Source organism: Pelobates fuscus, chromosome 2 (genome assembly GCF_036172605.1).
Source record: "Pelobates fuscus isolate aPelFus1 chromosome 2, aPelFus1.pri, whole genome shotgun sequence".
Lineage (NCBI taxonomy): Eukaryota > Metazoa > Chordata > Amphibia > Anura > Pelobatidae > Pelobates > Pelobates fuscus.
This window is the reverse complement of record NC_086318.1, coordinates 102,196,551-102,224,426: the sequence shown is the minus strand read 5'-3', so window position 1 is coordinate 102,224,426 and position 27,876 is coordinate 102,196,551. Positions and strand designations below refer to the sequence as shown.

The 27,876-nt window shown below is 40.1% G+C and overlaps 1 protein-coding gene across 5 annotated transcripts in view; it reads left to right on the top strand.

The window, feature by feature from the left end:
- The window catches only part of DOCK10 (dedicator of cytokinesis 10), a 218,702-nt gene extending 203,151 nt beyond the window's left edge, over window positions 1-15,551 (top strand). For 3 of the 5 annotated variants that reach the window (XM_063442509.1, XM_063442512.1, XM_063442508.1), the window contains 7 exons: window positions 2,290-2,436; window positions 2,837-3,047; window positions 8,786-8,976; window positions 10,630-10,730; window positions 11,277-11,415; window positions 13,799-13,874; window positions 14,966-15,551. In XM_063442509.1, the coding sequence (XP_063298579.1) occupies window positions 2,290-2,436; window positions 2,837-3,047; window positions 8,786-8,976; window positions 10,630-10,730; window positions 11,277-11,415; window positions 13,799-13,874; window positions 14,966-15,036 (936 nt within the window). In that variant the 3' untranslated portion in view covers window positions 15,037-15,551. The remainder of the gene's footprint in view (window positions 1-2,289; window positions 2,437-2,836; window positions 3,048-8,785; window positions 8,977-10,629; window positions 10,731-11,276; window positions 11,416-13,798; window positions 13,875-14,965) is intronic. The other 2 variants (XM_063442511.1, XM_063442510.1) reach the window with 1 other exon arrangement.
- The last annotated feature ends 12,325 nt before the right edge of the window (window positions 15,552-27,876 follow it).

The following is a 27,876-nucleotide window of genomic DNA, read 5'->3' as shown; positions in this document are numbered from 1 at the left end:
CACCTTTTATTACATTGGTCAAAGGTGTATATCCTCAAAGTGTTGTCTACACTTCTTTTAGAGAGCAAATATAAGACATGCTTGATAAATGCCAGTTCTCAGAATCAGATATTAATCAAAATCTTCATGATAATAATACCAAAGACCGACTTAAAGAGTAAACTTTGCAGAATTCTTTCCATTTTGGAATTCCACCAAAGTGATCGCAAACTGCATTAACTGCTTTCCAGAATATCCCACATTATCAAGCCTGGTTGCCTTGAGACAATGTTTAGTTTCTATGCCAAGTACTTATAAAAAGAAAAACGACTTACAATTTCTCCTGGCAGGATTTGTATTCATCAATCACTCAAACTGCTGAATTGGCCAACTATTTCACCCAATAAGTAATTACATTGTTTTCAGGGTTCTTCAATTTAATGTTTTAAACATTTACTAGAAACGCCTGATTTTTTTATATGATATTTGTTAACTATTATCGTTAAAACCAATATATTCTGCTGCGCTTTACAATGATAGAAGTTTAGAGGTGAAGAATGACCTGCTCAAACATGTTTACAATCTATGAGGGTTTGAGGAAGCCATATACAGTATCTCACAAAAGTAAGTACACCACTCACATTTTTGTAAGTATTTTATTATATCTTTTCATGTGACAACACTGAAGAAATGACACTATGCTACAATGTAAAGTAGTAAGTGTGCAGCCTGTAAAACGTGTAAATTTGCTGTCCCCTCAAAATAACTCAACACACAGCCATTAATGTCTAAACCATTGGCAACAAAAGTGAGTACACCCCTAAATGGAAATGTCGAAATTGGGCCCAAAGTGTAAATATTTTGTGTGGTCACCATTATGTTCCAGCACTGCCTTAACCCTCATGGGCATGGAGTTCACCAGAGCAACTTTTGTTGCCAATGGTTTAGACATTAATGGCTGTATGTTATTTTGAGGGGACAGCAAATTTACACGTTTTACAGGCTGCACACTTACTACTTTACATTGTAGCAGAGTGTCATTTCTTCAGTGTTGTCACATGAAAAGATATAATAAAATATTTACAAAAATGTAAGGGGTGTACTCACTTTTGTGAGATACTGTATATATTGTTCAATTACTGGTTAGGTGTTGAGACCATGATGCAAAGATTACCACTGCTCTAACTACTGGTTCAAAGTGAATGTAAAAAGATGCTCATAAGTTGTCATTGCATATAAAAAGCAAACTGCATCCTACCCAGACTCAGAAGTAACATAATAATAAAATTCAATTGAAACACTAAATATAGAGATTATATTTATTACACGTTTTTCCCTTTAATTGCATTTTTAAATTCTACAATGAATCTTGCACACTATCTTACTCACAAAACATTTTCCTGTCTTCTTTTAAGCTTATGATTGGAAGCACTTTTTGGTCAATTTTTGCAAGATTTAAGAAACTTGCTGAGATTGCTTAGAATTCCTCCTTTTTAATACTGTAGCTTTTTTCAGCAATATACAGTATACTAATTCACCACTAGGAGGTGCTATTGGTTACACAACTGTTTGTGTTAATAAAAAGAGGTTAGACATAGGAATATATTTTTTATAGCAATGCATCCTTTGTGTTGCCTAAATCGCAACAAAATAAGCATTGGTCTTGTGATACGGACACCTAAGTTAAATCTATTCCTATTTATACTTATATTTTAGAGCAAATATATCTTGTATAGTAGTAATTTCTACAAGTATATAAATGTAAGCTATACAAATGGCAAGGGAATTTACAGAAAATAATGTCACTTTATCCAAACTGGCTTAAAATCTCCATATGCTCCATAATACACATCTAATTGAATATTTATTTTAAACGATAGTTTCAATTTGTTTTGCCTTAAATCAGATACGTCTTTTTAGAAAGGAAAATTCATTTTTTTCCTTTATCTCAGTTTATATATATAAATATATATAACAAAGAAAATTAATCCCATTTATTAATGATGTGTTTTTTTTGATAATGTATAAAATATAAAGAGAAATGTTCATTTGACAACTGAGCATGGGAAATATTTTATTATGTATATATTTCTTTTTTTTTTTTTTGCCAGAATCCATCCATAAATGCAGATTGTATCATAAGTTAATACTATTATGTTTATGTTATGCTTCTGGATGCTTTGCCTCCAGATGTGTATTAACTGGAGGTTGTATGATAAGTTGTGTGAAGTGGCTCACAAGAAGACTCATAATCTTCTGGGAATGAATCACTAAGTATTGCACTGTGCACATCTTGATTTTTTTTTTCAGGGCTTTTTTGAAGAAGAGGAAGGCAAAGAATATGTGTATAAAGAACCCAAACTGACTGGGCTCTCAGAGATATCACAGCGACTACTCAAGCTATACGCTGATAAATTTGGAGCAGACAATGTCAAAATTATTCAGGATTCCAACAAGGTACACTGATGTAGTGAACGTCTTGCTGTGTTTAAAGGGCAGAATCAGTAATGACGACGTTAAAAAATGCCATAGCCTCTAGCACTGCAGTTGCTGTAGGCTATGCGTTCCATGTTGCTGAGCTAACCCACTGGCAGTTGTTGACATTATTGTAGTTTTTGAACAGTTTGTACAATGCGGATTGTTTCACATAAATTTGTAATATACTTTGTTGTTATTCCATGAATACTTATTCTCAGGATAAGCCATGATCAGACACTTTGTGAGAACTATACTACTGGCACAAAGAGAAAGGCAGATTTTCCTTATAAAACGTATTGCAATTTTATTTGTTCATTCTTTTTTAATATATTGTTTATTGTTGTTGATTCATATAAACAATGGCATGCTTATTATGCAGGTAAACCCGAAAGACCTAGATCCAAAGATTGCCTACATACAAGTTACATATGTCACGCCTTACTTTGACGAGAAGGAGATGGAAGACAGGAAAACCGATTTTGAAAAACATCACAATATTAGCAGATTTGTGTTTGAAACTCCATTCACATTGTCAGGAAAGAAGCACGGAGGTGTGGAGGAGCAATGCAAGAGGCGAACAGTTCTGACAAGTATGTTGTCATTGCTTATATGTCACTTCGGTGGAAATAGCTTCAGTTCGTATTGCCTTTTTTATGAGATAATACCTAGAAAATAAGATCTGTGCACTGTAGAATACATCATCAGTTAAAGAGAGTAAAACAGTAAGAGGAGTTTGGTGGGATATTCAGGCCATGTCACCTTGGGAAGAAATTATAGCAGTCAACAGTAAGCATTGGTCAAATGAGAAAGGAGACACAACGTGATCATTGGGACAGTCATGCGATGAGCTTTCAGATTATTTATGTAAATGGGAAAAAGGGTTCATGAATGAAAGGGGGAAAAAATGAAGAAACTCCTTGCCAATAAGATTGTGAAACTAAAAGTGGTATTGAGCGTATAAATACGCAGGTCATAGTTGAGAAGATCTGTCAGGTCCATGACCTTAAATTCGGTGTTATAAAATAATTCTCCTTATACATGTCTTCAAGCAAAATATAGTGAATAGCTAATCAATAATATAGTTGCTATCATTATCCACCTAATTGCTAATATATTTTAGCTAACTTTAAAGGATGAAAAGACGAAGGCTTCGGTGATTTCTCAGGGAATAAAACTTCCATAGACACGCACAAGAAGTGAGCTGGGTGTGACGAGACTCACTCTAGTGCAGATACAAATCATAGTTCTGTGCTCTGCGTAGGTCACAAAGGGCACTTTTAAATGGTTAGCTTGTTATGTTTTGTTTTTTAAAGAAAAATCACGACTCATGGCACACATGTGTTCAGTAGTGACAAATATTGAGAAATTTCTGTTCTGATGAATCATGTTTCTGGAAATAGAAAACATTTTGGCTGAATGTTGGTTCACAAACTGAAACAAGAAAACAAATTAAAAAGTCTTAAATGGTCAATGAGTGTGCTGCTAAATAAATACAATGAAAGGAGCATTTTCCACCATTTGGATTTGGAATAGAGCGAAAAACAGATGGAGACGTACACCAAAATCTGTATTTATTTTTATATACACAATGAGAAAATCTTTATTAAAAGTGATTCCCATACAAGGGGAAACACCAAACGGTTTGACTCACACCTTTGTAAGAGAACATAAAAGTTAAGTATATAAATGTTATTACATCTTTATCAATGGATTATTAAATAAACACATTAACCGTCAAAAGCATAGTGAATAGTGAAATACAATAGTGAAAATAGTGAAATAATTTGTGGAGTCAATTCTGGCTAAATCTCTAGTAGTAAGGTCTATTTCTAGGCACCGCCTCACAGATAGAGCTGCAGGGCCACTGTCAAAATGTCCATAAACTCTTAATAATCAGTAAATATTTGCTGGAAGTAGCTGTCTAAATACAACAGGATTGCCCAGATAGTATTCCATTCTCACTCCTGTTACACATAACAAAAGCATTTTGATAGACCAGAGAGAGCTGCCAACAAAGAGGCAGATCGGCTCAAACCACTCTATAGATGGTAACTACTTGCTCCAAGCCAACATCTTCCTCTTTTCCCTCTAACCTTCCCTCCTTTAATCATTTGGGTGTTTTTAATAGTCCATTAACCACTTAAAGGAACACTATAGAGTTAGGAACACAAATTCCTAACATTATAATGTCCATCTGCCCTGCCCCCTCCCCCTTACCCTCCACCACCCACTTTCTATCCATTAGTACTGGCTCCATCTCCTGTGATGTAATCACAAGGGAGAACCACATGCAAAGTATGAAAGCATCCGGCATCGTTAAGCTCTGTGAAACAGCAGAAAGCACCTCTAGTGGTAGACAGCCTCTCTGAAACTGCAGTGTTTTACACTGCATGGTTAAGGGGACAGGAACACTGCACCCAGACCACTTCAATGAGATGAAGTGGTCTGGGTGCATGCAGTGTCCCTTTTACAACGTTTGAACATTATATGCTGTCCTACATAAAGTGGGCTTTAAAGCCTATAGGGCGGCATATAACACCCAGTAGATTTGGTTTGTGTAGGGTTGAACCCCTGCTCACACCAGGGAACCACAGGTATCTATAGATACCTGGCTTTTAGATAAGATGTTTGCAGTTAAATAGCTTTTAGATAAGATGTTTGCAGTGCTGGAAGCCAGCGCTGCAAGTGGCTCTTTAAATAGGCATTTAAATGATCATCGTGTGAACATGGTTAAATCCCTGCTTGCACCACTAACCCTAGGTATCAATGGATACCTGGGACCCCTGTACGAAAGTCATTTTTAGTGGCCTGAGACTGACAAATGAGCTCTGTGCAACACTGGAAATTAGCGCTGCTCAGAGCCCTTTAAATCAATTGCTAAAACCACAGCTGAGAGTGGATGCAGGCTGCTCAGGTGAGATCCTACAGGGACACTGGCAGGGTTCCAAGCCTGCCCAAAGCTAATATGGACTGGTGCTGGGCTTTGGCAGCTTTCCAGCACCAAGCTCTAATCGTCTGGGAACCAGGCTAACTAAATGTAATTCTGAAAATGACCTGAAGATGGTGGCAACATACAAATAATTTAACTTGTTAAATACAGTAAAACCAAGTTCTTAAATAAGAATATTACCTTAGGGTTAGGGTTGTGGTTAGCGGTGGGTTTAGTGTAGGATATGGATAGATTTATAGGTAAGAGTAAAGAAGGGCTACACTTGGTGTTGGGTTAGGGTTAAGGTGAGGTTTAGGCTTAGTGTAGAGTTAGGGTTAAGGTGAGGTTTAGGCTTAGTGTAGGGTTAGGGTTAAGGTGAGGTTTAAGCTTAGTGTAGGGTTAGGGTTAAGGTGAGGTTTGGGCTTAGTGTAGGGTTAGGGTTAAGGTGATGTTTAGGCTTAGTGTAGGGTTAGGGAAAGGTAATAATTAATAATGGGTGTGGGCTAATGTTGTTTAAGGGAAAAATATAGTGTAGGGCTGAAGTTAAGGATACAATTAGGGTAGGCATACAGTAAGAGTAAGCATTGTGTAAGGGATATGGTTGGTATTGTAAGGAATCCTCTACTTACCTTGGTGGACCACCGATCAGCTGTTTCTCCGATCGGGCGGACCTCCTCCTCTAATCATCCTGCCCGATCTGATAGTCTCCTGGACGCCGGCCACTGTACGCATGCTCCTTTTTATGTGTGCCAACACCAGGTAATGAGTAATACCATGGGTGAGATTTACAGACGCCCTCTCACTTTTTGGGGGCGTGATTGACATCAATCACGCCCCTAAACATATAAAAGCACATTTAGCCAATGTTTCAATCATGTTGAGGTTCCTAGTTTACTAGTGTCCCATGAGTGTGTTTGTTACTGGTTTTGTGCTATTGTGTTATTAACCCTGCTTTTCCCTGACTACTCTGCTTTCTGGTTCTCTGGTATTCGGTTTTTGTGATTTTCCGGCTCCCTTTGATTTTGGCTTGTTAGCAGGATCGGTGCTAGGATTTTTAGTTACACAGGCGAAGATGCATTTTGGTGCCCCCCACCCTCGTTTAAAATAAGGTTCATACAAACACAGAAATAATCATACAGAGACATACAGACACAGACAGACACATACATGCAGGCATATAGACATACATACAGAGGCATACCGTCATACAGACACATACATACATACATACATACATAGACAGACATACAGAAACATACATACAGAGACATCCAGGCATACAGACACATACACGCATACAGAGACATACCATCATACAGACACATACATATATACAGGTATACAGAGACATACAGGCATACAGACACATACGTACAAAGACATACAGGCATACAGACACATACATTTGTACATACAGAGACATACAGGCATACGGACACATACATTTGTACATACAGAGACATACAGGTATACAGAAACATACAGACACATACATGCATACAGAAACATACATACAAAGACATACAGGCATACAGAGACCTACATACATACATACATACATACATACAGAGACATACACAATTACATACTTACATCAGTTCAATCTTGTCCCCTGGATGCATGCTGTCTGGCTCCTTGGAGTCCTGTCCTGCAGCCCAGCCCCATCACAGGGCGCCAGCCGCGCTGTGTGGTACACAGGGAGCAGGGATATGATGTCATTCATATCCTCGCCCCCTCCAACACATGGCGCGGGCACCTGGTCGCAGGGGTTGCAGGGCTGTGACCCCTGCGACCGCGGTATGTATGCCAGTGCATGCAGATGCACACACAATTAAAGGACCACTACAAACACCCAGATCACATCAGCTCAATGAAGTGGTCTGTGTGTCAGGTCCCTCTAGTTTTAACCCTGCAGCTGAAAACATAACAGTTTCAGAGAAACTGCTATGTTTCACCGAGGGTTAATCCAGCCTCTAGTGGATGTCTCACTGACAGCCGCTAGAGGAGCTTCCGCTATTCTAAAACACTGAACGTCCATAGGAAAGCATTGAGTAATGCTTTCCTATGGGCGGTTTGAATGCGTGCGTGGCAAGAGCATTCGGAGCTGAGAGGCGGAGGGATCCCCAGCGCCAAGGGAGTCCGGCGCTAGAGAAAGGTAAGTGCTGAAGACACACACACACTCTCACGAACAGATGCACACACACATTTACTGACAGACACACTCAGCGACAGACATACATACACACTCACTTACAAAACATACACTCTCACAGACAAACACACACTCACTAACAGACATCAAACAGACGCACTAATACACACACAAACACACTCAGTAAGAGACACACAGTAACACACTTACTGACACTCACTAGCAGACACACTTACTGACACTCACTAGCAGACACACTCACTGACACTCACTAGCAGACACACACTGACACTCACTAGCAGACACACACTGACACTCACTAGCAGACACACACTGACACTCACTAGCAGACACACTCACTGACACTCACTAGCAGACACACACTAACACTCACACTAACACATGTTTTTTTTTTTTATTTAATCCCTCAGCCTCCTCACCTTTTTGGAGTGCTGAAGGGATTCCCTGGGGTCCAGTGGTGCTGCTGGGCTCCTGGGCTGGCTGGCTCCCTCCCTGGCTGGCTGGCTGGCTAGCTGGCTGGCTGACTTGCTGACTGGCTCCCGGGCGGGCGCGAGGGAGCACTCTCCCATGTGTGCTTCCTCTTCAGCTCCCTCGCGCACCGCGTAGGGATGCCGGCGCCGGAAGATGACGTCATCTTCCGGCTCCGGTATCAGTATGCGGCGCGCGAGGGAGCTGAAGAGGAAGCACACATGGGAGAGTGCTCCCTTGCGCGCCCGCAGAACCGGGCGCTCGGCCACGCTACAATAGGTCGTCGGTTGGAGGGGAGCGCAGTGCGCTTCCCTCCTTCCGGTCAGCCTGATTTTGCGCCCCCAGGGCCGGTGCGCCCTAAGGCGGCCGCCTGGGCCGCCTTATGGTAGCGCCGGCCCTACTTGTTAGGCTATTCTTTTCTTATATACCTATTAACCCAGCCATTCTAAGGACCGGTTTAATTAAGTTAGATCCTAAACATATTAGGTATTTAACAATGCTAGCTAACAGCAAAATACACACATGGTTATTTAAATGTCAGGAATCCAATGTGATTTCAAATTTTTGACCAAAATACCAAAATAAAATAATGGAAAGCATAGCTGACTTGGAAAATGTTTCCAATTCAGATATTTTGAACTTAAATATGAAATTCACAAAGACGAATACAATTTAAACAATGAAAGCAAAAATGAAATATATTTTGGAAATTTAAATTCATACAGCAATACAACAATGAATAATTTTGTTTCATACAGCAAGTCATTCTTTTCCTTATGTGAAGAAAAGGATACAAGTTGTTAAACAGACAAGCACGGAACTGAACCCCATTGAAGTCGCAATAGATGAGATGTCGAAAAAGGTTTCAGAACTTAAGGAACTCTGCACAATGGAAGGAGTAGATATGATTAGGCTTCAACTTAAGCTTCAAGGGAGCGTGAGTGTTAAAGTAAGTTGTGTACAAACTGTCTTCTTTTAAAAAGTCTTGGATGCCATGTGCTCTCATTTGAAACCAGTACAAATGTGGTAAATGAATTTAAACAGATAAAAAATAGTGAACTGTGGTGAAGCAAAAATAAACGCAAACAATTTTGAATATCCTAACTTGGCAATATTCTTTGCTATGTTGTTTGTTATTAAATGTAGAACATGTAGTTTGCATTAATTTCCATTAATTATTTGGTAAATTAATCCCACAATGTTTTAATCGTGACTATTTATTTTGATACAAACAAAGCTTACTGTATAAGTAAGGTGTGGACTATGTAATGTTGTCTATGTTTGTCACAGCCTTTGTCATTTTTCAAGTTGCACACAATAGGTAGGGACACTGTCAAAAGTGAGGCAATGACATATGCAGTGCAGGCCTTCTAAGTTTACAGTCCCTTTGAGGTTTGCATAGTTTTGGTGTACCGTTTAAGGAGGTATATTATATTTATGGCTCCCAGTACTAATGACTTGCTGGTCCTCTCTTCCTCCACCACTTGTAACTAATGGATGTTACAGTTCAGCAGTAAGGTCCCTGAATCTGCTTAAAGGGCCACTATAGACACGCAGATAACTTCAGCTCAGTGAAGTGGTCTGGGTGCAGTGTCCCTGCATGAGGCACTTGCCTTGCAGGCGAATTAGCGCCCACTCATCGCATGACGTTGTAGGAGGCGGATCCGTGACCCAGAGCAGAGGGACATTGTTTCTTGGATAAGGTAAGTAAATAAAGGAGTTATAACCCTTTATTTGCCAGGTGGGGAGGGGGGGGGGGGGGGGGCTACAGAGGAGGGAGGCAGAGGGAGATATTGTGCCAGGAAAACAGCTTTGTATTCCTGGCACTTATAGTATCCCTTTAAAGGGACTTGCATCACTATATCATTAAAAAGATTACAAATATTTAGTTTTGAATGAGACAGTTTGCAAGCAGAAAGAAAAGCAGGTAAATATGATTTTCATATCTGCTTCTTCTTTCCACATGCACTCCAGGGGGGACACTGATCTAACCAATCAGTGTGTTATCCCTAGGAATGCTGGAAAAGTACATTGGGCATAACTGATAGATTTACACAGTATGCAGTTGGAAGATTGCTTCAACTTGAAACATCCTGACAGGGGGAGAAGAGGGAGTCTGATCAGTGCGATCATGCAGAGCAGACTACGGTGTCGGCTTTCTCTCTCCTGTTGCTGCACAATGATCCCCTGTTTCTATCATTAGTGGACTGGTCTGAACATCGGCTTGATGAGTAAGGGGGATGAAACTACTCCCCTAGCTAAGAGGGGTGACCAATAATACAATCTGACCATGTTTATATCAAGTGTATAAACGCTTATTACATACTTTTTCAACATTTTTCTTTGTTTATTTTGTTTAAAAGTATTTTCTGGCTGGGTAAAAAAAATAAATAAATTATATGGTGCATGTCCCTTTACGGGGGACATATAAAAATGAGTAGTTCACTATGATTATCTGCCTTTATTATGCCTACCATAACCATTATCCTTATACAGCCAGGCTAAGACTGATAGGATATGCATTCCACAGAGAATATTAATTGATTATCTTGCACCTACTGTAAATGAACCTTCCTCTGTTGACATATATTGTATATTACAGGTAAATGCTGGGCCTATGGCATATGCAAGAGCTTTCTTAACAGAGACAAATGCAAACAATTACCCAGAGAGTCAAGTGAAGCACCTTAAAGAAATATTCAGGTTACTAATTGCTTTCTGTTTGATTTTTTTTTTTTTGTAAACAGTGGATTTATTAACCATTTTAGGGGCAATAAAATGTATGAACTGACATGTTAAAAGAGCCTTGCCTAGTTCATCTGTGTATATTTTAATGTTTTATTAAAAAACAAGTAAGGATGTAACCTATAGACATGGTACCATACAGATATTGTACAGGGAGGCAGTATTCCTTGTATTATACCTGGGGATCTCCTCCTTAGCCTTCCAGCTGTTGTTGGTCTTCATATCCCAGGATTATGGTAATTGTAGTTCAATGACAGCTGGAGAGCAGGCGTGGTAATTTATCTCTGCTAAACTATGGGATATAATGTTCTGCTAAAGAAAATGTCAATAGCTGAGCTGGAAAAACTATTTCAATTGCGCTCTTGTAGTGTAAAATGTCAATAGCCATATTTCCCAGTTTAGTAAGTACACCCCAGCAACGTTTTAGTTCTGGCTCAGAGGTAGCTGTTGGGTTTGTGCGGCTCTCCTTAACTACAAAGTGATAATATTCCAATTATTTTGCAGACAATTTGCAGAAACCTGCGGGCTTGCTCTGGAAGTCAATGAGCGGCTTATAAAAGAGGATCAGCTGGAATATCAAGAGGAAATGAAATCCCATTACAGAGACATCCTGGCAGAGCTCTCTGAAGTCATGAATGAGCCGGTGAGCTGTGCAGTACGTTTTCTAAGAATATGAGTAGGCTGGCAACCTCCAGCGGCTGTAGGATACAACCACAGATATACAGCTGTGATTTGTGGGAGTAGATCGCAGCAGCTGCAATGACAGATGTTGCCAGGGCCGCCACCAGAAATTTTGGGGCCCCTGACAAAGCACAAGGTCTGCCCCCCCCTCCCGTCCGGCTGGCCTCCCCCCGCAATGAATGCAGTGTGTGTAAGTGTAATGAATGCAGTGTGTGTGTCAGTGCAATGAATGCAGAGTGTGTGTCAGTGTAGTGGATGCAGTGTGTGTGTGTGTGTCAGTGTAGTGGATGCAGTGTGTGTGTGTCAGTGTAGTGAATGCAGTGTGTGTGTGTCAGTGTAGTGAATGCAGTGTGTGTGTCAGTGTAGTGGATGCAGTGTGTGTGTCAGTGTAGTGGATGCAGTGTGTGTGTCAGTGTAATGGATGCAGTGTGTGTGTCAGTGTAGTGGATGCAGTGTGTGTGTCAGTGTAATGGATGCAGTGTGTGTGTCAGTGTAGTGGATGCAGTGTGTGTGTCAGTGTAATGGATGCAGTGTGTGTGTCAGTGTAGTGAATGCAGTGTGTGTGTCAGTGTAGTGGATGCAGTGTGTGTGTGTCAGTGTAGTGAATGCAGTGTGTGTGTGTGTGTCAGTGTAGTGAATGCAATGTGTCAGTGTAGTGGATGCAGAGTGTGTGTCAGTGTAGTGAATGCAGTGTGTGTGTCAGTGTAGTGTATGCAGTGTGTGTGTTAGTGTAGTGGATGCAGTGTGTGTGTCAGTGTAGTGTATGCAGAGTGTGTGTCAGTGTAGTGGATGCAGTGTGTGTGTCAGTGTAGTGGATGCAGTGTGTGTGTGTGTAAATGTGCAATCTGCAGAGGGGGAGGTGTGGGGAAAGGGGCATTTTCAAATTAATTTTATAATTCTACATTAAATTAATTAAATGTTTCTCCCCCCTCCCTGCTTCTTACCTGTGTCCAGGGAGGGGGGAGATTCTATCCCTGGTGGTCCGGTGGCATGAAGGGGCCCCCGGCTCCCTGTTACCGGAGAGGGGGGCCCAGAACACAGCTTCTTCACATTCAGCTCATTGCCTCCAATAACTCTCGCGAGACCCGCGGAGCGTTGCCATGGCAACTGGGTCTCGCGAGAGTTATTAGAAGAAAAGAGAAGAAGCTGTGTGCTGCCTGGGCCCCCTCTGCGGTAACTCGGAGCCGGGGGGCCCGTGGCTGCACACATAGATCGCGATATTCGCTATCTATGTGTGCAGAGAGGGTTTAGTGGGGCCCGGGACTGCCAGAGCAGTCCGGGCCCCCCAGGGCCGCTGGGCCCGTGACAACTATCATGGTTGTCACCCCCTGATGGCGGCCCTGGATGTTGCTTGTCTTTGGGGAATCAATGTAATTTGTTAAAATAAAGCAAAATGCTGTGTGGCTAGTAGGCATGTTACATTGTAATAAAATATTTATTACCTAGCTTGGATACCTTGCAAACTACAGTGGTTTCTTTTATAGCATTAAAAATCCTAACACTTGCTTTAATCAGGTTATAGCTTTTATAACCCAAATAAATTGGCTCATATTTACGAGATCAGAGATGGCAATTCAACTTTTGTCCCCTATGTTTCCTGTTAGGCCGGCAAGGGATCATGGGAAATGGGGGTCACAACAGTAATATCAACAGTTGTCCATCATTGTGCTGTATTGTCTATGTTCCAGCCAAGGAGCTCTGCAATGCACAGTCACGGAATAACAGTATAGGATGACTAGATGTCCCCTTTAAAGGAGGGACAGCTTTGGAAATTGTAAAAAATAAGGCTATATTAAAACCCATGTTAATTTGTACATTATATATCATTGTAAATAAACTTACCTCCTTAAAGGGGACCTGTCTATGCTGCGCATTGCAAACACTAAAAGGGTTAAGAGCAGTGATAGTCATAAGATGTAGCACTTTAATTCTCCCTAGCTTATTTTTTTCTATCCACAGGATGTTTTGGGTTTTTAACTTTCATCATCGCAGTTTTTCCATCATTGTCTTGCTCATCCCATTGACTGTTATTCTCCCACATTATTACATAATCCATGCTCTGCTCAGGCATCACACAGAGCTAGTAAATTGAAAAATATTTCCCCCAGCACACATGTAGTGAAGTGGATTACACCTGTGCTTGTCCTGACTCTAACATTATGTGTAAAGAGCTTAGTTCTTATTCTTGACCAAACAGCAATCTAGTAGCAAGCTAGCTCTATTTAGTGCCTGGTTAAGGTCTGTGTGAAGTGACCGAGTAACGCTGTGACCCTGTCCGTTTAATGTAAAATTTACAGCTTTGATCAATCCGGGAACCTCATCCTTCTTTCTCTTCTCTCTGTCAGCTATCATGTGACCCTTGCTTGTTCAGCTTCTCCTCTTCCTTGTCTAACATTTCACTCGGTGCTATAGGGAAAATTGGTATGTCTAGTTTTCTTTACCTGTTCATTGTTCGTTTCATACCTGTCCTTTATCATTTCTCACTTTGTATCTTTTTCATTAACTGTACTTTAAATGTATTATATCTGCAGTCAATGTTCCTTCTTAGTATGTTAGTATGTGACCAAAAGTCGCACCAGGAAGTGCCTCTAGTAGACAGCCACTAGAAGCAGTCTTAGTCCTGCAATGTAATCGTTCTCAAAAACTGCAATGATTTACATTGCAGGACTAAGTGGGACTGGGACACTGCAGGACTAAGTGGGACTTGGGACTGCACCCAAACCATTTCAATTAGATGACGTTGTCTGGGTGCCTGTAGTGTCCCTATAGTCTGACCACTTCACACGAATTGTTACAATTATGCTGAGTTACAGAAAAAGCCCTACTCTTTTCAATACAATTTCATTGCTATGAAACCTAGCCCCTGAACTCTTATGTGAAAAACACATAACTTGTGATGTCTCCAGAAACCTTAAATTGCATTATTTACCCCTAATACAGGTTTCACCATTATCGTTATGTAAATGCACTTTGGGGAATCATTTCTAATATTGAAAGAAAGGGTGCACTAATTTGAATATGACCGAAAAAAACAAACAGTTTTTAGAGAATGCCCTTCACAAGAAATGATCTAAATATTGTGTTCAGTTTTTAATTCATTACAATTCAGTGTTAAAGTGATAAACCTCTGTGAGACATAGCAATAAGTAAAACAGTTTGCCTGTGCAGCCATCCTTGTTTACTTAGTACATGGTCAGATAGTTAATCTGATCTGGTAGGTTATAGAAGCAATTGTTGATTTTGCCCTTAAGAAGACATAACTGGCAGATGGCAACCTAATATTTAAGAAAGACTGTGTTACAGCTTGTATAATCACTTTGTCATTCTTTATATCTTTATAATGAATAACCCGTCCAGCCTGATATATAGCATACAGTATATTTTCACTGTGTAAAGTAGAACCACAGGCAGATGAGTCACTAGGATGTAAGTAACTGTTACTATGAATCCAGTATGAATATGTACTGATCATCCTAGACTAAGACTCTTTCTTTTTTCCCCACAAACGAAAGATGACATACCGAGAAGATCCAACAAAGCATCAAGGAGCCGAGAAACAATACATTCTTCGATCAATCAGTAGGGCAAATACAGTCCAACAGACCTCATCGTGGAAAGCTGATTCTTGATCTAAGCTATTTTTTTTAATTATAATTTTTATGTTTTTGGGATGGGGGGGGGGGTATTTTTTTTAATGGATTCACACCTCAAGCCGCCAACTGACCTGGTCATTAAAAGGGAAGAGCAACACAGCAAAATGGACTATTTGAAACTTAGATTGTAATTTTAATTTATTTTAAAACATTATTCTTGTAAAGTGCTTTGTGTATTTTCATCTTGCCGGTGGATACGGGCAGTAGTATTAATGCCCTATAGCTCTCTACACAGGGCGATACCAGTGTTTACTTCTAGCACTTAAACATGTAACATGCACCCTCTTGCAAACTGCTTCTTCTCTTTATTTTATATCTGACATTGTTTTATTTCTCGCTCATATTTTAAGAGTTTTAATTCTATGTTTTATAATAATTAAGCATATTTACATTGGAAATTGTACATAGGAGATGTGTAAAATTGGTCATTTTTATAGAATTCACAATGTTTACTTCATACCCATGAAATTACTAAGATTATATAGATATCATTAGATAAAGATTTATTAAAGTATTTGTGAATGTGTATAACTGGTTTGTGTTCATTCATTTGTGTTCACAAGTGTGTTTTTGATTAAATAGTGGTTCTCAGACCATTCTTCTAAGGTTGATCATGATCAATAAGTTAGTTCTTAAATGTTTCGTATTTTATTAATATTATTTCTAATTAGAAACAAATTTTAATTATATTTTCAAGTTATTGCTATGTGAATGCAGGGACTCCATTACCTTGGAGGCCTCTGTTAATTAGCTTTCCTTGTTTTATTTGAAATCACTTCTTCATCTATAACTTTATTGATGGCTGAAGTCAACCTACATTCAAGCTGCATCGAGAAAATTTTGAGCTTTAGGCACAAGAAACTAATTAAGCACATGGAAGAATAGTCGTGATGTAAAGTAGTTCTTATACTTACAAAACCATAACTTTGAAATGATATTAGAAAAGAAAATGAATCACTCTATGGATCCAGTTAGGACAGGGATAGGCAACCTTTGGCTCTCCAGATGTTGTGGACTACATCCCCCATAATGCTCTTACACACATAATGCTGGCAAAGCATCATGGGAGGTGTAGTCCAAAACATCTGGAGAGCCGAAGGTTGCCTATCCCTGAGTTAGAATGCTAAATGCCAATTCTACTATGCAAAAAAAAAACTACTGATCTGCTTTATCAACCTGTTTTACTTAATCTATCATAATGATTGACCTGCTCAGACATATGACAGCGACAGCAACATTTCAGCACATTTCACCAGTGTAAATAAGGTCTGATTTCTCCACTAGACATTCGTTTCAAACTATGCCCTACTTGTCTTGATATCTAAGTGCAAAGGCCAATTAACAGATGTGTTAAACTGATTTTTGGATGCCTTAATGTTGCCCAGTCACAGTAGATCTCACTGTTTTATTGCTGAGATATTTTACGAGGCTGTATACCTCAAGGTCTTTTCCCTGTGATAACTGATATCTTCATATTTGCTGCTATCTTCTGTTTTGTAGTTTTCACACTCAGAATAAGAGTTAAGCTTAGAACCAAAAGAAAAGTAATATAAAAGTAATATAAAACTCCCCCCCCCCTCCCCCCCCAAAAAAATACAAAATATTATCCTGATTGTATAATACAACTTCAAAAGACCGACATTTATGTTCACTCACAAAAACAAAAAATAATAATATAATGAAAAATAAAGACAAAAAGGGCTGTGTATATAAGATAGGAAATTCACAGCCTCTGTGAATGATATTACACACAGGAAAACAACCTAACATGAAAGGGACACTCTAAATACTAAAACAACTTTAGCTTAATGAAGTGGATTTGGTGAGTAGATTATGCTATCCTATCTAGACACCTCACAAACCTCAAATCCGCACCAAGCAATATCCTCCATTTAGTCAGGAATTTCCAGCAAGCTCTGGGAGGCCTCACATATACCAAATCCGCTCCAAGCAATATCCTCATATTTCATTAGCAACTACAACAGGGTTGTATCTTCCGCAAGGCTGACAAGACGGCACTTTCAGGGGGGCATCAAAAACTGCAGCCCCCCCCCAAGCACGCCCTGGCAGATGCCTCGTCAGCCTCTTTCATAGTGGGCCCAAGAGCTTGCCTGCTGCCCCGCTTGGGTCCCCCTCCCCCCCCCGAGGCAGGAAGCCGCTAATATTGCGAGCGGCAAGGGAGCGCTATCCTCAGAGCCCTTCCTGCTCAGCTCCTCACGCACCCAGCGGTGACGCCAGAGCCGGAATCTGACGTCACTCCGGCTCCCGCATCATTAAGTGGTGCGCAAGAAGGTGAGCAGGAAGATCACAGCTCCCTCGCCGCCAACATTGACCGGACGCCTGCTTGCCCACCAACTGAGCAGCACAGGAGCCTGCAGAACCTGCAATTCAGGCCAGCACCTACACTGGATCCCAGGGACATCAGCCCCTCTGGACCTATGGTTATAGGAGGCTGGGTTGAAGGCAAAGGTAGGGAGTCTGGGTTGATTTTAATTAAAAAATAAAAATTTGTGAGTGTGTGAGGCTGTGAGTGTCTGTCAGTGAGTGCATGTGGGTGAGTGTGTATCTGTCAGTGAATGTGTGTGTGTCTGTCAGTGAGTGTGCGTGTCTGTCAGTGTATGTCTGTGAGCATGTGTGTACACCTTTTTCCAAATTATTATGCAAATTATATTTTTCTCATTTACCTAAATAATTGATGTAAATAACAGCATAATTCTCATGTTATCAACTATTAAGAGTACAATTAAAATTTTATTGCACAAACCTCCTAATGATAACAGTATTTTTGTTAAAACAATGCACTGTTCCAAATTATTACGCACAGTAAGTTTCAAAACACTTTATAGGTTGTAAAGAACTGAAAATTGTCATTTGTTGTGTTTGCAACATATTTACTGAAATCAAACTTATAACAACATTTTAACTTTTTAAACATTTTAACAGGTTACGTTACATTTTAACATAGGACCCCTTATTTGATAGCAGTCTTGCATCCACTGAACTTGTGAGTTTTTGGACAGTTTCTGCTTGAATTTGTTTGCAAGATGTCAGAATAGCCTCCCAGAGCTGCTGTTTGGATGTAAACTGCCTCCCACCCTCATAGATCTTTTGCTTGAGGATGCTCCAAAGGTTCTCAATAGGATTGAGGTCAGGGGAGGATGGAGGCCACACCATGACTTTCTCTCCTTTTATCCCCATTGATGCAGAGGTATTCTTTGCAGCATGAGATGGTGCATTGTCATGCATGAAGATGATTTAATTACGGAAAGCATAGTTCTTCCTTCTGTACCAGGGAAGAAAGTGGTCAGTCAGAAACTCCACATACTTTGCAGAGGTCATCTTTACACCTTCGGGGACCCTAAAGGGGCCGACCAGCTCTCTTCCCATGATTCCAGCCCAAAACATGACTCCACCACCGCCTTGCTGACGTCGCAGCCTTGTTGGAACAGGGTGGCCGTCCACCAACCATCCACTACTACATCCATCTGGACCATGCAGGGTTGCACGGCACTCATCAGTGAACAGGACTGTTTGAAAATTAGTCTTCATGTATTTTTCTGCCCAATGCAGCCATTTCTGCTTGTGAGCATTGGTTAGTGGTGGCCGAATAGAAGGTTTATGCACAGTTGCAAGACTCTAGAGGACTCTACACCTTGATGTCCGTGGGACTCGAGAGGCACCAGCAGCTTCAAATATCTGTTTGCTGCTATGTAATGGTATTTTAGTAGCTACTCTCTTGATCCGATGCATGGATCTGGCAGAAATCTTCCTCAATGTGCCTTTATCTGCACGAACCCGTCTGTGCTCTGAATCAGCCACAAATCTCTTAATAGTGCGATGATCACGCTTAGGTTTTCGTGAAATATCTAATGTTTTCATACCTCGTCCAAGGCATTGAACTAGTTCACTCTTTTCGGCAGCAGAGAGATCCTTTTTCTTCCCCATATTGCATTAAAATGGTGCTCTGCTTAATAATGTGGAATACCTGCTTTAGTAGTTTTTCCTTAAATTGGGCTCACCTGGCAATCTAATTTTTACAGGTGTCCAAGATTGTTTTCAGTGATCAAAAGAGCCCTGAGACACAATGCCATCCATGAGTTAAACTGAAAAACAAAATATTTAATCTTAATAATTTGGAACAGGGTGTATGTCTGTGAGTATGGGTGTCTGTCAGTGAGTGATTTAGTCTGTTTGTCAGTGAGTGAGTATGTTTGCCTGTCACTGAATGTGTGTGTATATATGAGTGAGTTTGTCTGTTAGTGTGTGTGTATGTCTATAAGTGTATGTCCGTGAGTGAGTGTCTGTTAGTATGTGTGTGTGTCTGTCAGTTAGTGTGTGCCAGAGTGATTGTGGGTTTGTCAGTCTGTCAAATCAGTGAGTGTGTATGTATGTCAATGTATATATATCTGAGAGGGTGTGCATGTCACATTTTAGAGTGGCCTTTCTTTGTGGCCAGCCTAAGGCACACCTGTGCAATAATCATGCAGTCTAATCAGCATCTTGATATGCCACACCTGTGAGGTGGGTGAATTATCTAGGCAAAGGAGAAGTGCTCACTTTAGACAGATTTGTGAACAATATTTGAGAGAAATAGGCCCTTTGTGTACATAAAAAAGTCTTAGATCTTCGAGTTCAGCTCATGAAAAATGGGGGCAAAAACAAAATTGTTGCCTTTATAATTTTGTTCAGTATATATATATATATATATATATATATATATATATATATTTTTTTTTTTTTTAAATGCTTCTCCCTTGATATAATTAAAAAGGATGCTGCAGGCAACGCTGTCAGGATTTATAAACTACAAGCATACCACACGCATCACACCAGGGGACATACGAGAGGGCATACCCCACCGTTACACTCTCTTACCAAGACAATGACCTCTTAGGATGCACCTGGCTTGGAACCGCTATAAGATGTTTTGCTAGAATGTTATATATTTTTTCTGTTATAATACACATGGAGGCATTTTCTTTGCAGTTAAAAGCATGGGTTCAAACCTAATCTGTGCCACACTTCGTGTACACCCTCATACCATGTTATTCAATGTAATTTTTTAAGGTTTGTCATGCATATTTCACTTACATCACCTTACTATAAAACCATATGCCTGTCTCTCTGACCTTGAATACAAACTGCTCGCCTCTGAGACATGTCAGCAATTTCATAAAACATAAAATGTGCATTTATCCATGGCACTGTTTTACCTGTCTATATACAAGTACACTGTTGTGACATCTGTTACTGTTATGTACTCACCTGCACACAAAAAAATACAAATAAAAAAATTTAAAAAAACAAAAAGGATCCTGCTCAAATTTACAGTCAAAATATGACTGTTGGAAGATGATTAATGAAAAGAAATACTCAGGTAAGAATTTATTTTATAAATTACTTTCTAGCATATGAAAATGGAATATGTAACCAAGCCCATGCAATGGTGGGATTGTAAACAACTTTAGAAAACAACTTCCTAAATGCAAAATCCCTAGCAGAGAGAGAACAGAATGTAACATATGAAGACGGTCATGGATCTCTGGTGTTCTCCAGATTGATAACCCTAGTTGTCAAGGCACTCCAGCTATAACATGTCTGGGATGTAAGAGAATCGCTCTAAAACATTGTTGGGAAAACAACACCTCCTGCTCAGAGTACAGTGTAGCCTCAAGCAAGTCTGCTGCTCAGGTATTGGAATCTCCTCCATCCCCTACACATGGGTGGGGGGAACTGAAGGAAGTGCAGTGGGTTGCAATGTGTATTATGTAATTATGACTGCTGAAAGCATGCACTGTTATTAGCCATTAGCCAATATTTTGTTTGCATTTAGTTCTGAACTCTCCTCTTTTGATTCAGGGGTAATTTTAGAAGCGTAAGAGGCAATACGCTTCTTCCATCTTATTACCATTATAAAAATCCTGCAAATGTGGAGATCAGCCTTTAAATTGGGTTATTAAGTAAAACATACAGATCAGCCTGAATATCTGTCACTAAAAACAAATACATAAATTACCGTATTTATCGGCGTATAACACGCACCTCATTTTAAGAAGGAAATTCCAGGAAATCTCCCCCCCTCCCATAGTATTCCCCCCCTCATCCCATAGTGTCCCCCCCTTTCCATAGTATTCTCCACCCCCTCCCATAGTATTCTCCACCCCCTCCCATAGTGTTACCCCCCTCATCCCATAGTGTTCCCCCCTTTCCATAGTATTCTCCCCCCCTCCCATAGTGTCCCCCCCCTCATCCCATAGTGTTCCCCCCTTTCCATAGTATTCTCCCCCCTCCCATAGTATTCTCCACCCCCTCCCATAGTGTTCCCCCACCCATAGTGTCCCCCCCTTTCCCTCCCCTTGTCCCATAATTACTTACCTGTCTTGAAGCGTGGTGTGCACACTTCCTTTCAGTCCCGCCGGAAACCGGAACCTGAAATTGAAGTTCCAGTACCACGGTGCGCGCTGAACACCGGCCCACGCTTCAAGACAGGTAATTAAATATGGTATATCGGCGTATAACACGCACCCATCATTTCCCCCCTATTTTCAGGGAGAAAAAGTGTGTGTTATACGTATTTTTTATGACTACTTTGAGTTTGTTGCACATGTGAAGTCATATCAGTAATCAGCATACTCCAATACTGGATGGAGGGTGTCTAAACAGTGGACGACCCCTCCCTCCCCCAAACAGCTCACAGTAGAATATAACAGCATTTAATTGGATTAAAATAAAGGAACCCAATTCGTGTTAGCAAGCTAATATAGTATTTCATCCAGTAAACTTTCCAGTGGCAACTATTAAATATAGAGTGTGATAAAAAGAATGCAAAGTAGGAAGATACACTTAACACATGTAAATGACAGCAAATCATTCAGCATTTAATGGAGTGGAAGGGGAAATCATTCTGGTGTTATCATTTTATGTATTGATGCATTAGCCTCGCTGTCTGAAAAATAGTGCCATCAGCATAAATGGATTTACATACACAGTGAAAGCTATGCTAAGTAGTGCATTGTCATTGCCCGCTTTAAACGGACACTCTCCAAGCCACACACAAGATTGTTCAATATAAAGCTTTTCCATCTGACCTGACAGAGTTCTGCCGTCTTCCAAATTTCAGTTTTCCTCGTCATGTAAATATTACACGAGAACAATTTTAAAAAGCATGCGCAATTTAATGTTTATTGGTTGCTGCAAGGATAGACACAATCCATTTCATTTATTTAAATACTTCTTGATTTTCCAGTTGAAGGTGAAAATAAAATCCAATTTATTTATAATATGATTCCACGGGAAAGAATAAAAAATATTATATATCAAACCAAGGTAAGAAAATATAACTCTGTATCAGATTTAGGGCATGTGTAGACATGAAAGCCAATCACCCATATGTACTGTTTTGATTGACATTTCAATGTGTTAAGTGTCTTTATATGTGGACTTTTGTTCTACATTAGTTTAACCCCTTAAGTGCAAAATTCTCTTTGTATTTAGAGAGTCGGAAATATTACATAGAAGTAGACAGGGTGAGACTTGGATGAAAAATACAAAAAAAGGGAGTGCTGCGCCACGCAAATATATACAAGAACAATAAGTGAGTCTAAAAGTAAAAAAAAAAAAAATAGTTCCAATCAAGGGGGTAGAGTGTTTCACATAAAGAAATACCCCTCTTAGAGTATGATGTAGAGTGGAGATATTCTTAAGGTCGGAGAGAATGATTTAGCTCCAATTTTCTCAGGTGTTCATAACATATGGAGAGATAAGAGGTAGAAAAATTCAATAGTGTAATGTGTAAAAATAATAAGCAGGGTAAGATGATGATATTTAACTCTAGCATATCTTGCGTACAGTGGTACAATCCCCACTTAAGGGATATCATGTGAGTGTCTTCGGTGTAGTAAGGAACCAGAGCTCATGGAAAAGGAAATAAAAAGGCAACAGTAGTGTTCTCAATAAAATACATATGAGTATTACAATGTGATAAAAATGTACTCGCAAAGATAGAGCAGGCTCACTGCTCTATGGTAACAGCGTTACCCACCACGGATTCTTTGGAGTAGAAGATAAGATATATAAATGCCAGGTTGTATGTAAAAATAAAATATAAAATAAAAGGATAATTGGCACAAAATGCTATTGCAGTGACCAAAAATCTCTTTATTAATTAAAATCAAAATAATTAACATCCACAACGCGTTTCGCCTGAATGGCTTCTTCAAATGGAGTAAAACATACATGCTGGCTAAGGAAGAGCTTATATAGGTATAAAACAAATAAAAATTGGCGCCAAAATTACAGCATCCACTCAGAAAACAGTTTTTAATTAGACGATAAAAATAACTTTAAAAGCATCCCTATACAATAATATCCTTATAAAACACATGGATGTTTAAAAATTGTGATAAAACGAGGGTTAAATAAGTACATTTTGGCATATATTGCTGAAGCACATGACACGCATGCTTTGCGCATCACAATAGTATGCTGCAAGGTGTCTTGGGGGTTGTAGTAAAAGCTAGACATCGGCGGGTGTAACTTATCAGCCGATATAGACATAAAGGGAAGTGGCTTAACTGCCGGAAATGACGACGGCGGGCATGGCTTACCTGCCTATATCAGCAATAAGGCGAGTGGCCAGCTGGACATCGGCGGACACAGTCCAATTGCCGACGTCACAAAACAGAGGCTGGCCACCTACTCTCTATGGAATAAGAATACCGCTCCTTCTAATTGGGTGTAACATGATGAACAGCGGCGGCCATGTTTTGATGGGAAGGGGGAGGTTATAATGGGTCAAATTACAATAATTATATAGGGTGCATTAAGATTAATACTTTCATACAAAGCTAAAATCCTATGTAAATAAAAAGATAAAAATCCCCATATAGACCATAAGGTGCTAACGTCTGTAAATGGTATACCCACTGTGACGAAGTGCACTTCGCCACTTTGTCCTGGAGAGGCCTGCTTGCCTGCCTCCTCCCCTACGACTATGGCCCCTGTGAGATTGTACCTCTTAAACCAGCATTTGGGCTTATGGACTTTTATTGGACTGTGTATGGCCCTTTAAGAACCGTCTGAGGGCACATTGTGACTTTGGTGAACAATGCCCCTTTAAGACTATGGCCCCTGGAAGATATTGCCTGTTAAAGACTATTTTAGCAGATTGGATTTTAAAATACTCTTGCTGCCCCTTTAAATTGTATTGGAGCAGTTCTGCAGCTTTAAATTGGCACTTCGGATGCAGCCGAAGTGCCGAAGTAGTCGAAGTGGCCACCATTCGACAAACGAACACGTGGCGGCAGCAATCTTTGTTTATTCGAGCGAGGTCAGCGGTATGTGTAGCCAAATCCATGGAACTGACCCTTAACTTCACCTACACTCCGTTTTCAGCTGCAGAGACTAAGTCCCGTTCGGCAGTTTGAACTCACTGCTATACTAAGCTAAATGCACGAACGGCCCCGTTCGTGCATTCAAATGGGACTTAGTCATTTTTCTGTGTAAAATAGACCGACCGCACAGCCCAAATCTATGAAACTGTTTTGGGCAGGAAAATGTGCTTGCGGTCGGTCATAAAGGACTCCCAGCTAACTTTTTATTTACTGGATGGATTTGTCTGATTTTTGAGAGTGTTTATGTTTAAAGTGTGCTGATTCTGAATATGTAATTTTTAAAGTTATAGTACATGTATAAAAACTGTATTTTTCCTGCTCGTGATAATTATGTTAACCCATTGTGTACCATAATTATATCACAGGCAGAGGGGAGGATTTTGTGTATAATTGCTGGGAGTGTTTTCTGAAATGTGCGTGTGGTATTGGTTGTTCTGTAAAACCCTGTGGGTGGTCCTATGTAGGGAAAACCTGCATAAATGAAGGCCCTTTGGTGCCAAATAAAACAGATCTTCTTGACCCTCAATACGTAGCCTTGTCTCGTTATTGGAGGGAACTGCTATATCACACTGGGGATTGCTATGCTCTGCATACTCCCCTGAGCTTTAATCACTCAGCTCTTTTAAGAGCTTGTTCCTGATATGCTCTCCTGGAGGAGAGGTCTTCCCACACGGTCCTTGAGGACAGAAGCTGATCCAGGGTGGACAGAAGACGGCGAGACTCCAGTTAAGCTACGGTGATTGTGGAGTCTGCAGTGGTTGTGGTGTCCGGTGCGGTGCTTGTGGTCCTCGGCGCAAGCTAGGAAGCGTCCATTAACTGAAGGTTCCGTTACACCCACTCCATTTCAGATTTACCCAGTATATTTCTTATATCTCCCCCTCTTTTAAAGCAAGTTGAAAAAATATAACTCACATGTAAGCCAATCACGCATATGTATTGTTTTGATTGACATTTCAGTGTGTTAAGTGTCTATGCCCCTTCGTATAAGTGGAAAGAAGGAGTTGCATGACTGGTTAAGATTAGAGGTGGACTTTTGTTCTATGTTAGTTTAACCTCTTAATTGCAGGTGGCAGCATGTCTCCAAAATATTTAAAACTAGCGAAAAGGTAGCCATTGCCACCCAGCAGCTAGAAAAGGCCACACAGGGATCCACCCATGTGCATCAAGTGAGGGCTACACTTATATTCATGGGAGAGGTCCTAGTTTCTGCCTTTGCCCCCACACATTGGTGACAGATGGGGTCCTTAACATTAATAGTATAAGGGAGAACACCTAATGTCTCTCTGGCCCCCACCCATGGGGATTGGTGAGGGCCCTAATAGTAGTAATAAAGGGAAGGACCTAAAGGGCAGCAGGTTGGGGCCATAATTAATTACCCATTGGCCCTAAATAGTATCATGCCCCTGGCCCTCCTGGTAGCTATTGTATGAAATTACCCTACTAATCCCCCTAATAATAGTGAGGGGGCAATTAAACTAATACCTGTTGAAAAAAAATAAAACCCAATTAAAAATAAAAAACTGCCAGAAAAAGTCAAAACTGCACCACAATAAAAAAAATTCCATCTTCAACCGTAGAGAGCTTTCCGCTGAATGCCCTTATATAGGCTTTTCCACACTATCTTAGCTATCGCTAAGCGAGAACAAATTGGATAATAAGCCAACCAATTAGAGTTCTCTGACAGCAAAAAAGATAAAACATTAGAGCCCCTCTCGTAGCCTGTGGGTGGGGGGGGGGGGGGTGAGGGGTAGTTGATCGACACTAGGATCTCCCACTATTAATATTAGGGTCCCATCCATTGCCAATAGGAGTACGGGGGGCTTTGGAATGGTGCATTTTCTAGTGAATGCACAGCAATGACTACCCAGATACTAGTTTTAAACATTTAGGAAACATGCCCCTACCTGTCTCATGGATGTACAATACCTCCACTATAGTAATATTGGGGTGTTATTGATCTCCATAAGCTATTTATTTTGGTGGCTAGCCGCCACATAATTATCTAATACCGCCTAGGTTTTCTTGTCTATTTGATAGCTATCTGCTTCCAGGGCAAATAGTAATTCAAATTATCAATTAATTAGCAAAAAGCAAGCGAATGATAATTTGTGAATATGCATCTTACCAGATGCATTGGAAACAGTCGGTCGCCATGGGGTCATTGATAAATGATCGATTCTAGTGCTTTAAATTGGAAAGAGGGAATTTGACTTTAACATATGTGCGAATTGCCAGTGTGGTCGGAATTCAGTTAATTTCACTGGAATTTGTCCATTCTGACAAAATCTGGTGTTTAGTGAATAATCCTGACAAAGTCATTATAGCCCTCTATGTCAAGACTTAAGTGACAGAGGAGAGCAGGAGAACCTTCCTTCAAGCAGTTTTCCAGTTCTCCATCACATGAATTGCAGCTCTTCCTAGAGGGGCATCATTCTGATGTCACTCTGTTTTAAGGCAGAAGTCGGTACCATGAGAGGAAGATTTACCTGTTTGGGGCAGCATTCCCAAGCATGTGCAATCGTATCAGAAGGATGGACAGGGGTGGGTGTTACAGTATGTAACAGTATGTAACACCCTCACACTTCCAATCAGAACAGCTAGATGAGAGATGATGAATATTATCATAACTCCTAAATTAATTTAAAGTGAATATATCACTTATCACTTAACTTGTATATTCAATGCTATATGAGTTTTTACATTAATTCCTGGTGCAAACACAAAATCTGAAAATGTCAAATGATGGAGGTTGAACATTTATGGAAAGTGCTCATTAAAGGTAAAGTTACTAATGTAACCGCAGCTGGTTCCTTTATTTACCACTAAAACACCTTAAAGCATAGAACTGTGCAGGGCTAACCATACAGATATCTTTAGCCATAATGTTATATAGTTAGTAAGAAATCCTCTATTTAATGTATAAATAATTGAGAATACAATATAAAATAAGGATTGTCTTGGAAGCAATAACGTTTTGTCTTTTAGATATTTTATTAAATATAAATTTAGACATATAAAATCCAGTACAATAATTTAGAGCAGAGTTTATAAAATTAAATATGCTTGCAATATCATTAATAGATTAACATACCCTCCTGAACATGTCATCATGTCAACCTCTCTGTCATTCTAAGATGGAGCAACGTCTGCCTCCAAATCTCTCTTCTCTGTGTTCTCTAATATTTAAAAGTACACCTATTTATACCTTAGGTGTCTTCATTTTAGGGTTATCGTAGTTCATATATGAAAAAGTAACACTTTTTTTTTGTTCATTCTAGGGACCTCCCTTAACTTGGCAAAAATACAAGGCCATAACTAAAACGTAAGGGTGCACACATCATGGGAAATTCCCTGACTTAGGACAAGATGGCATCTTAA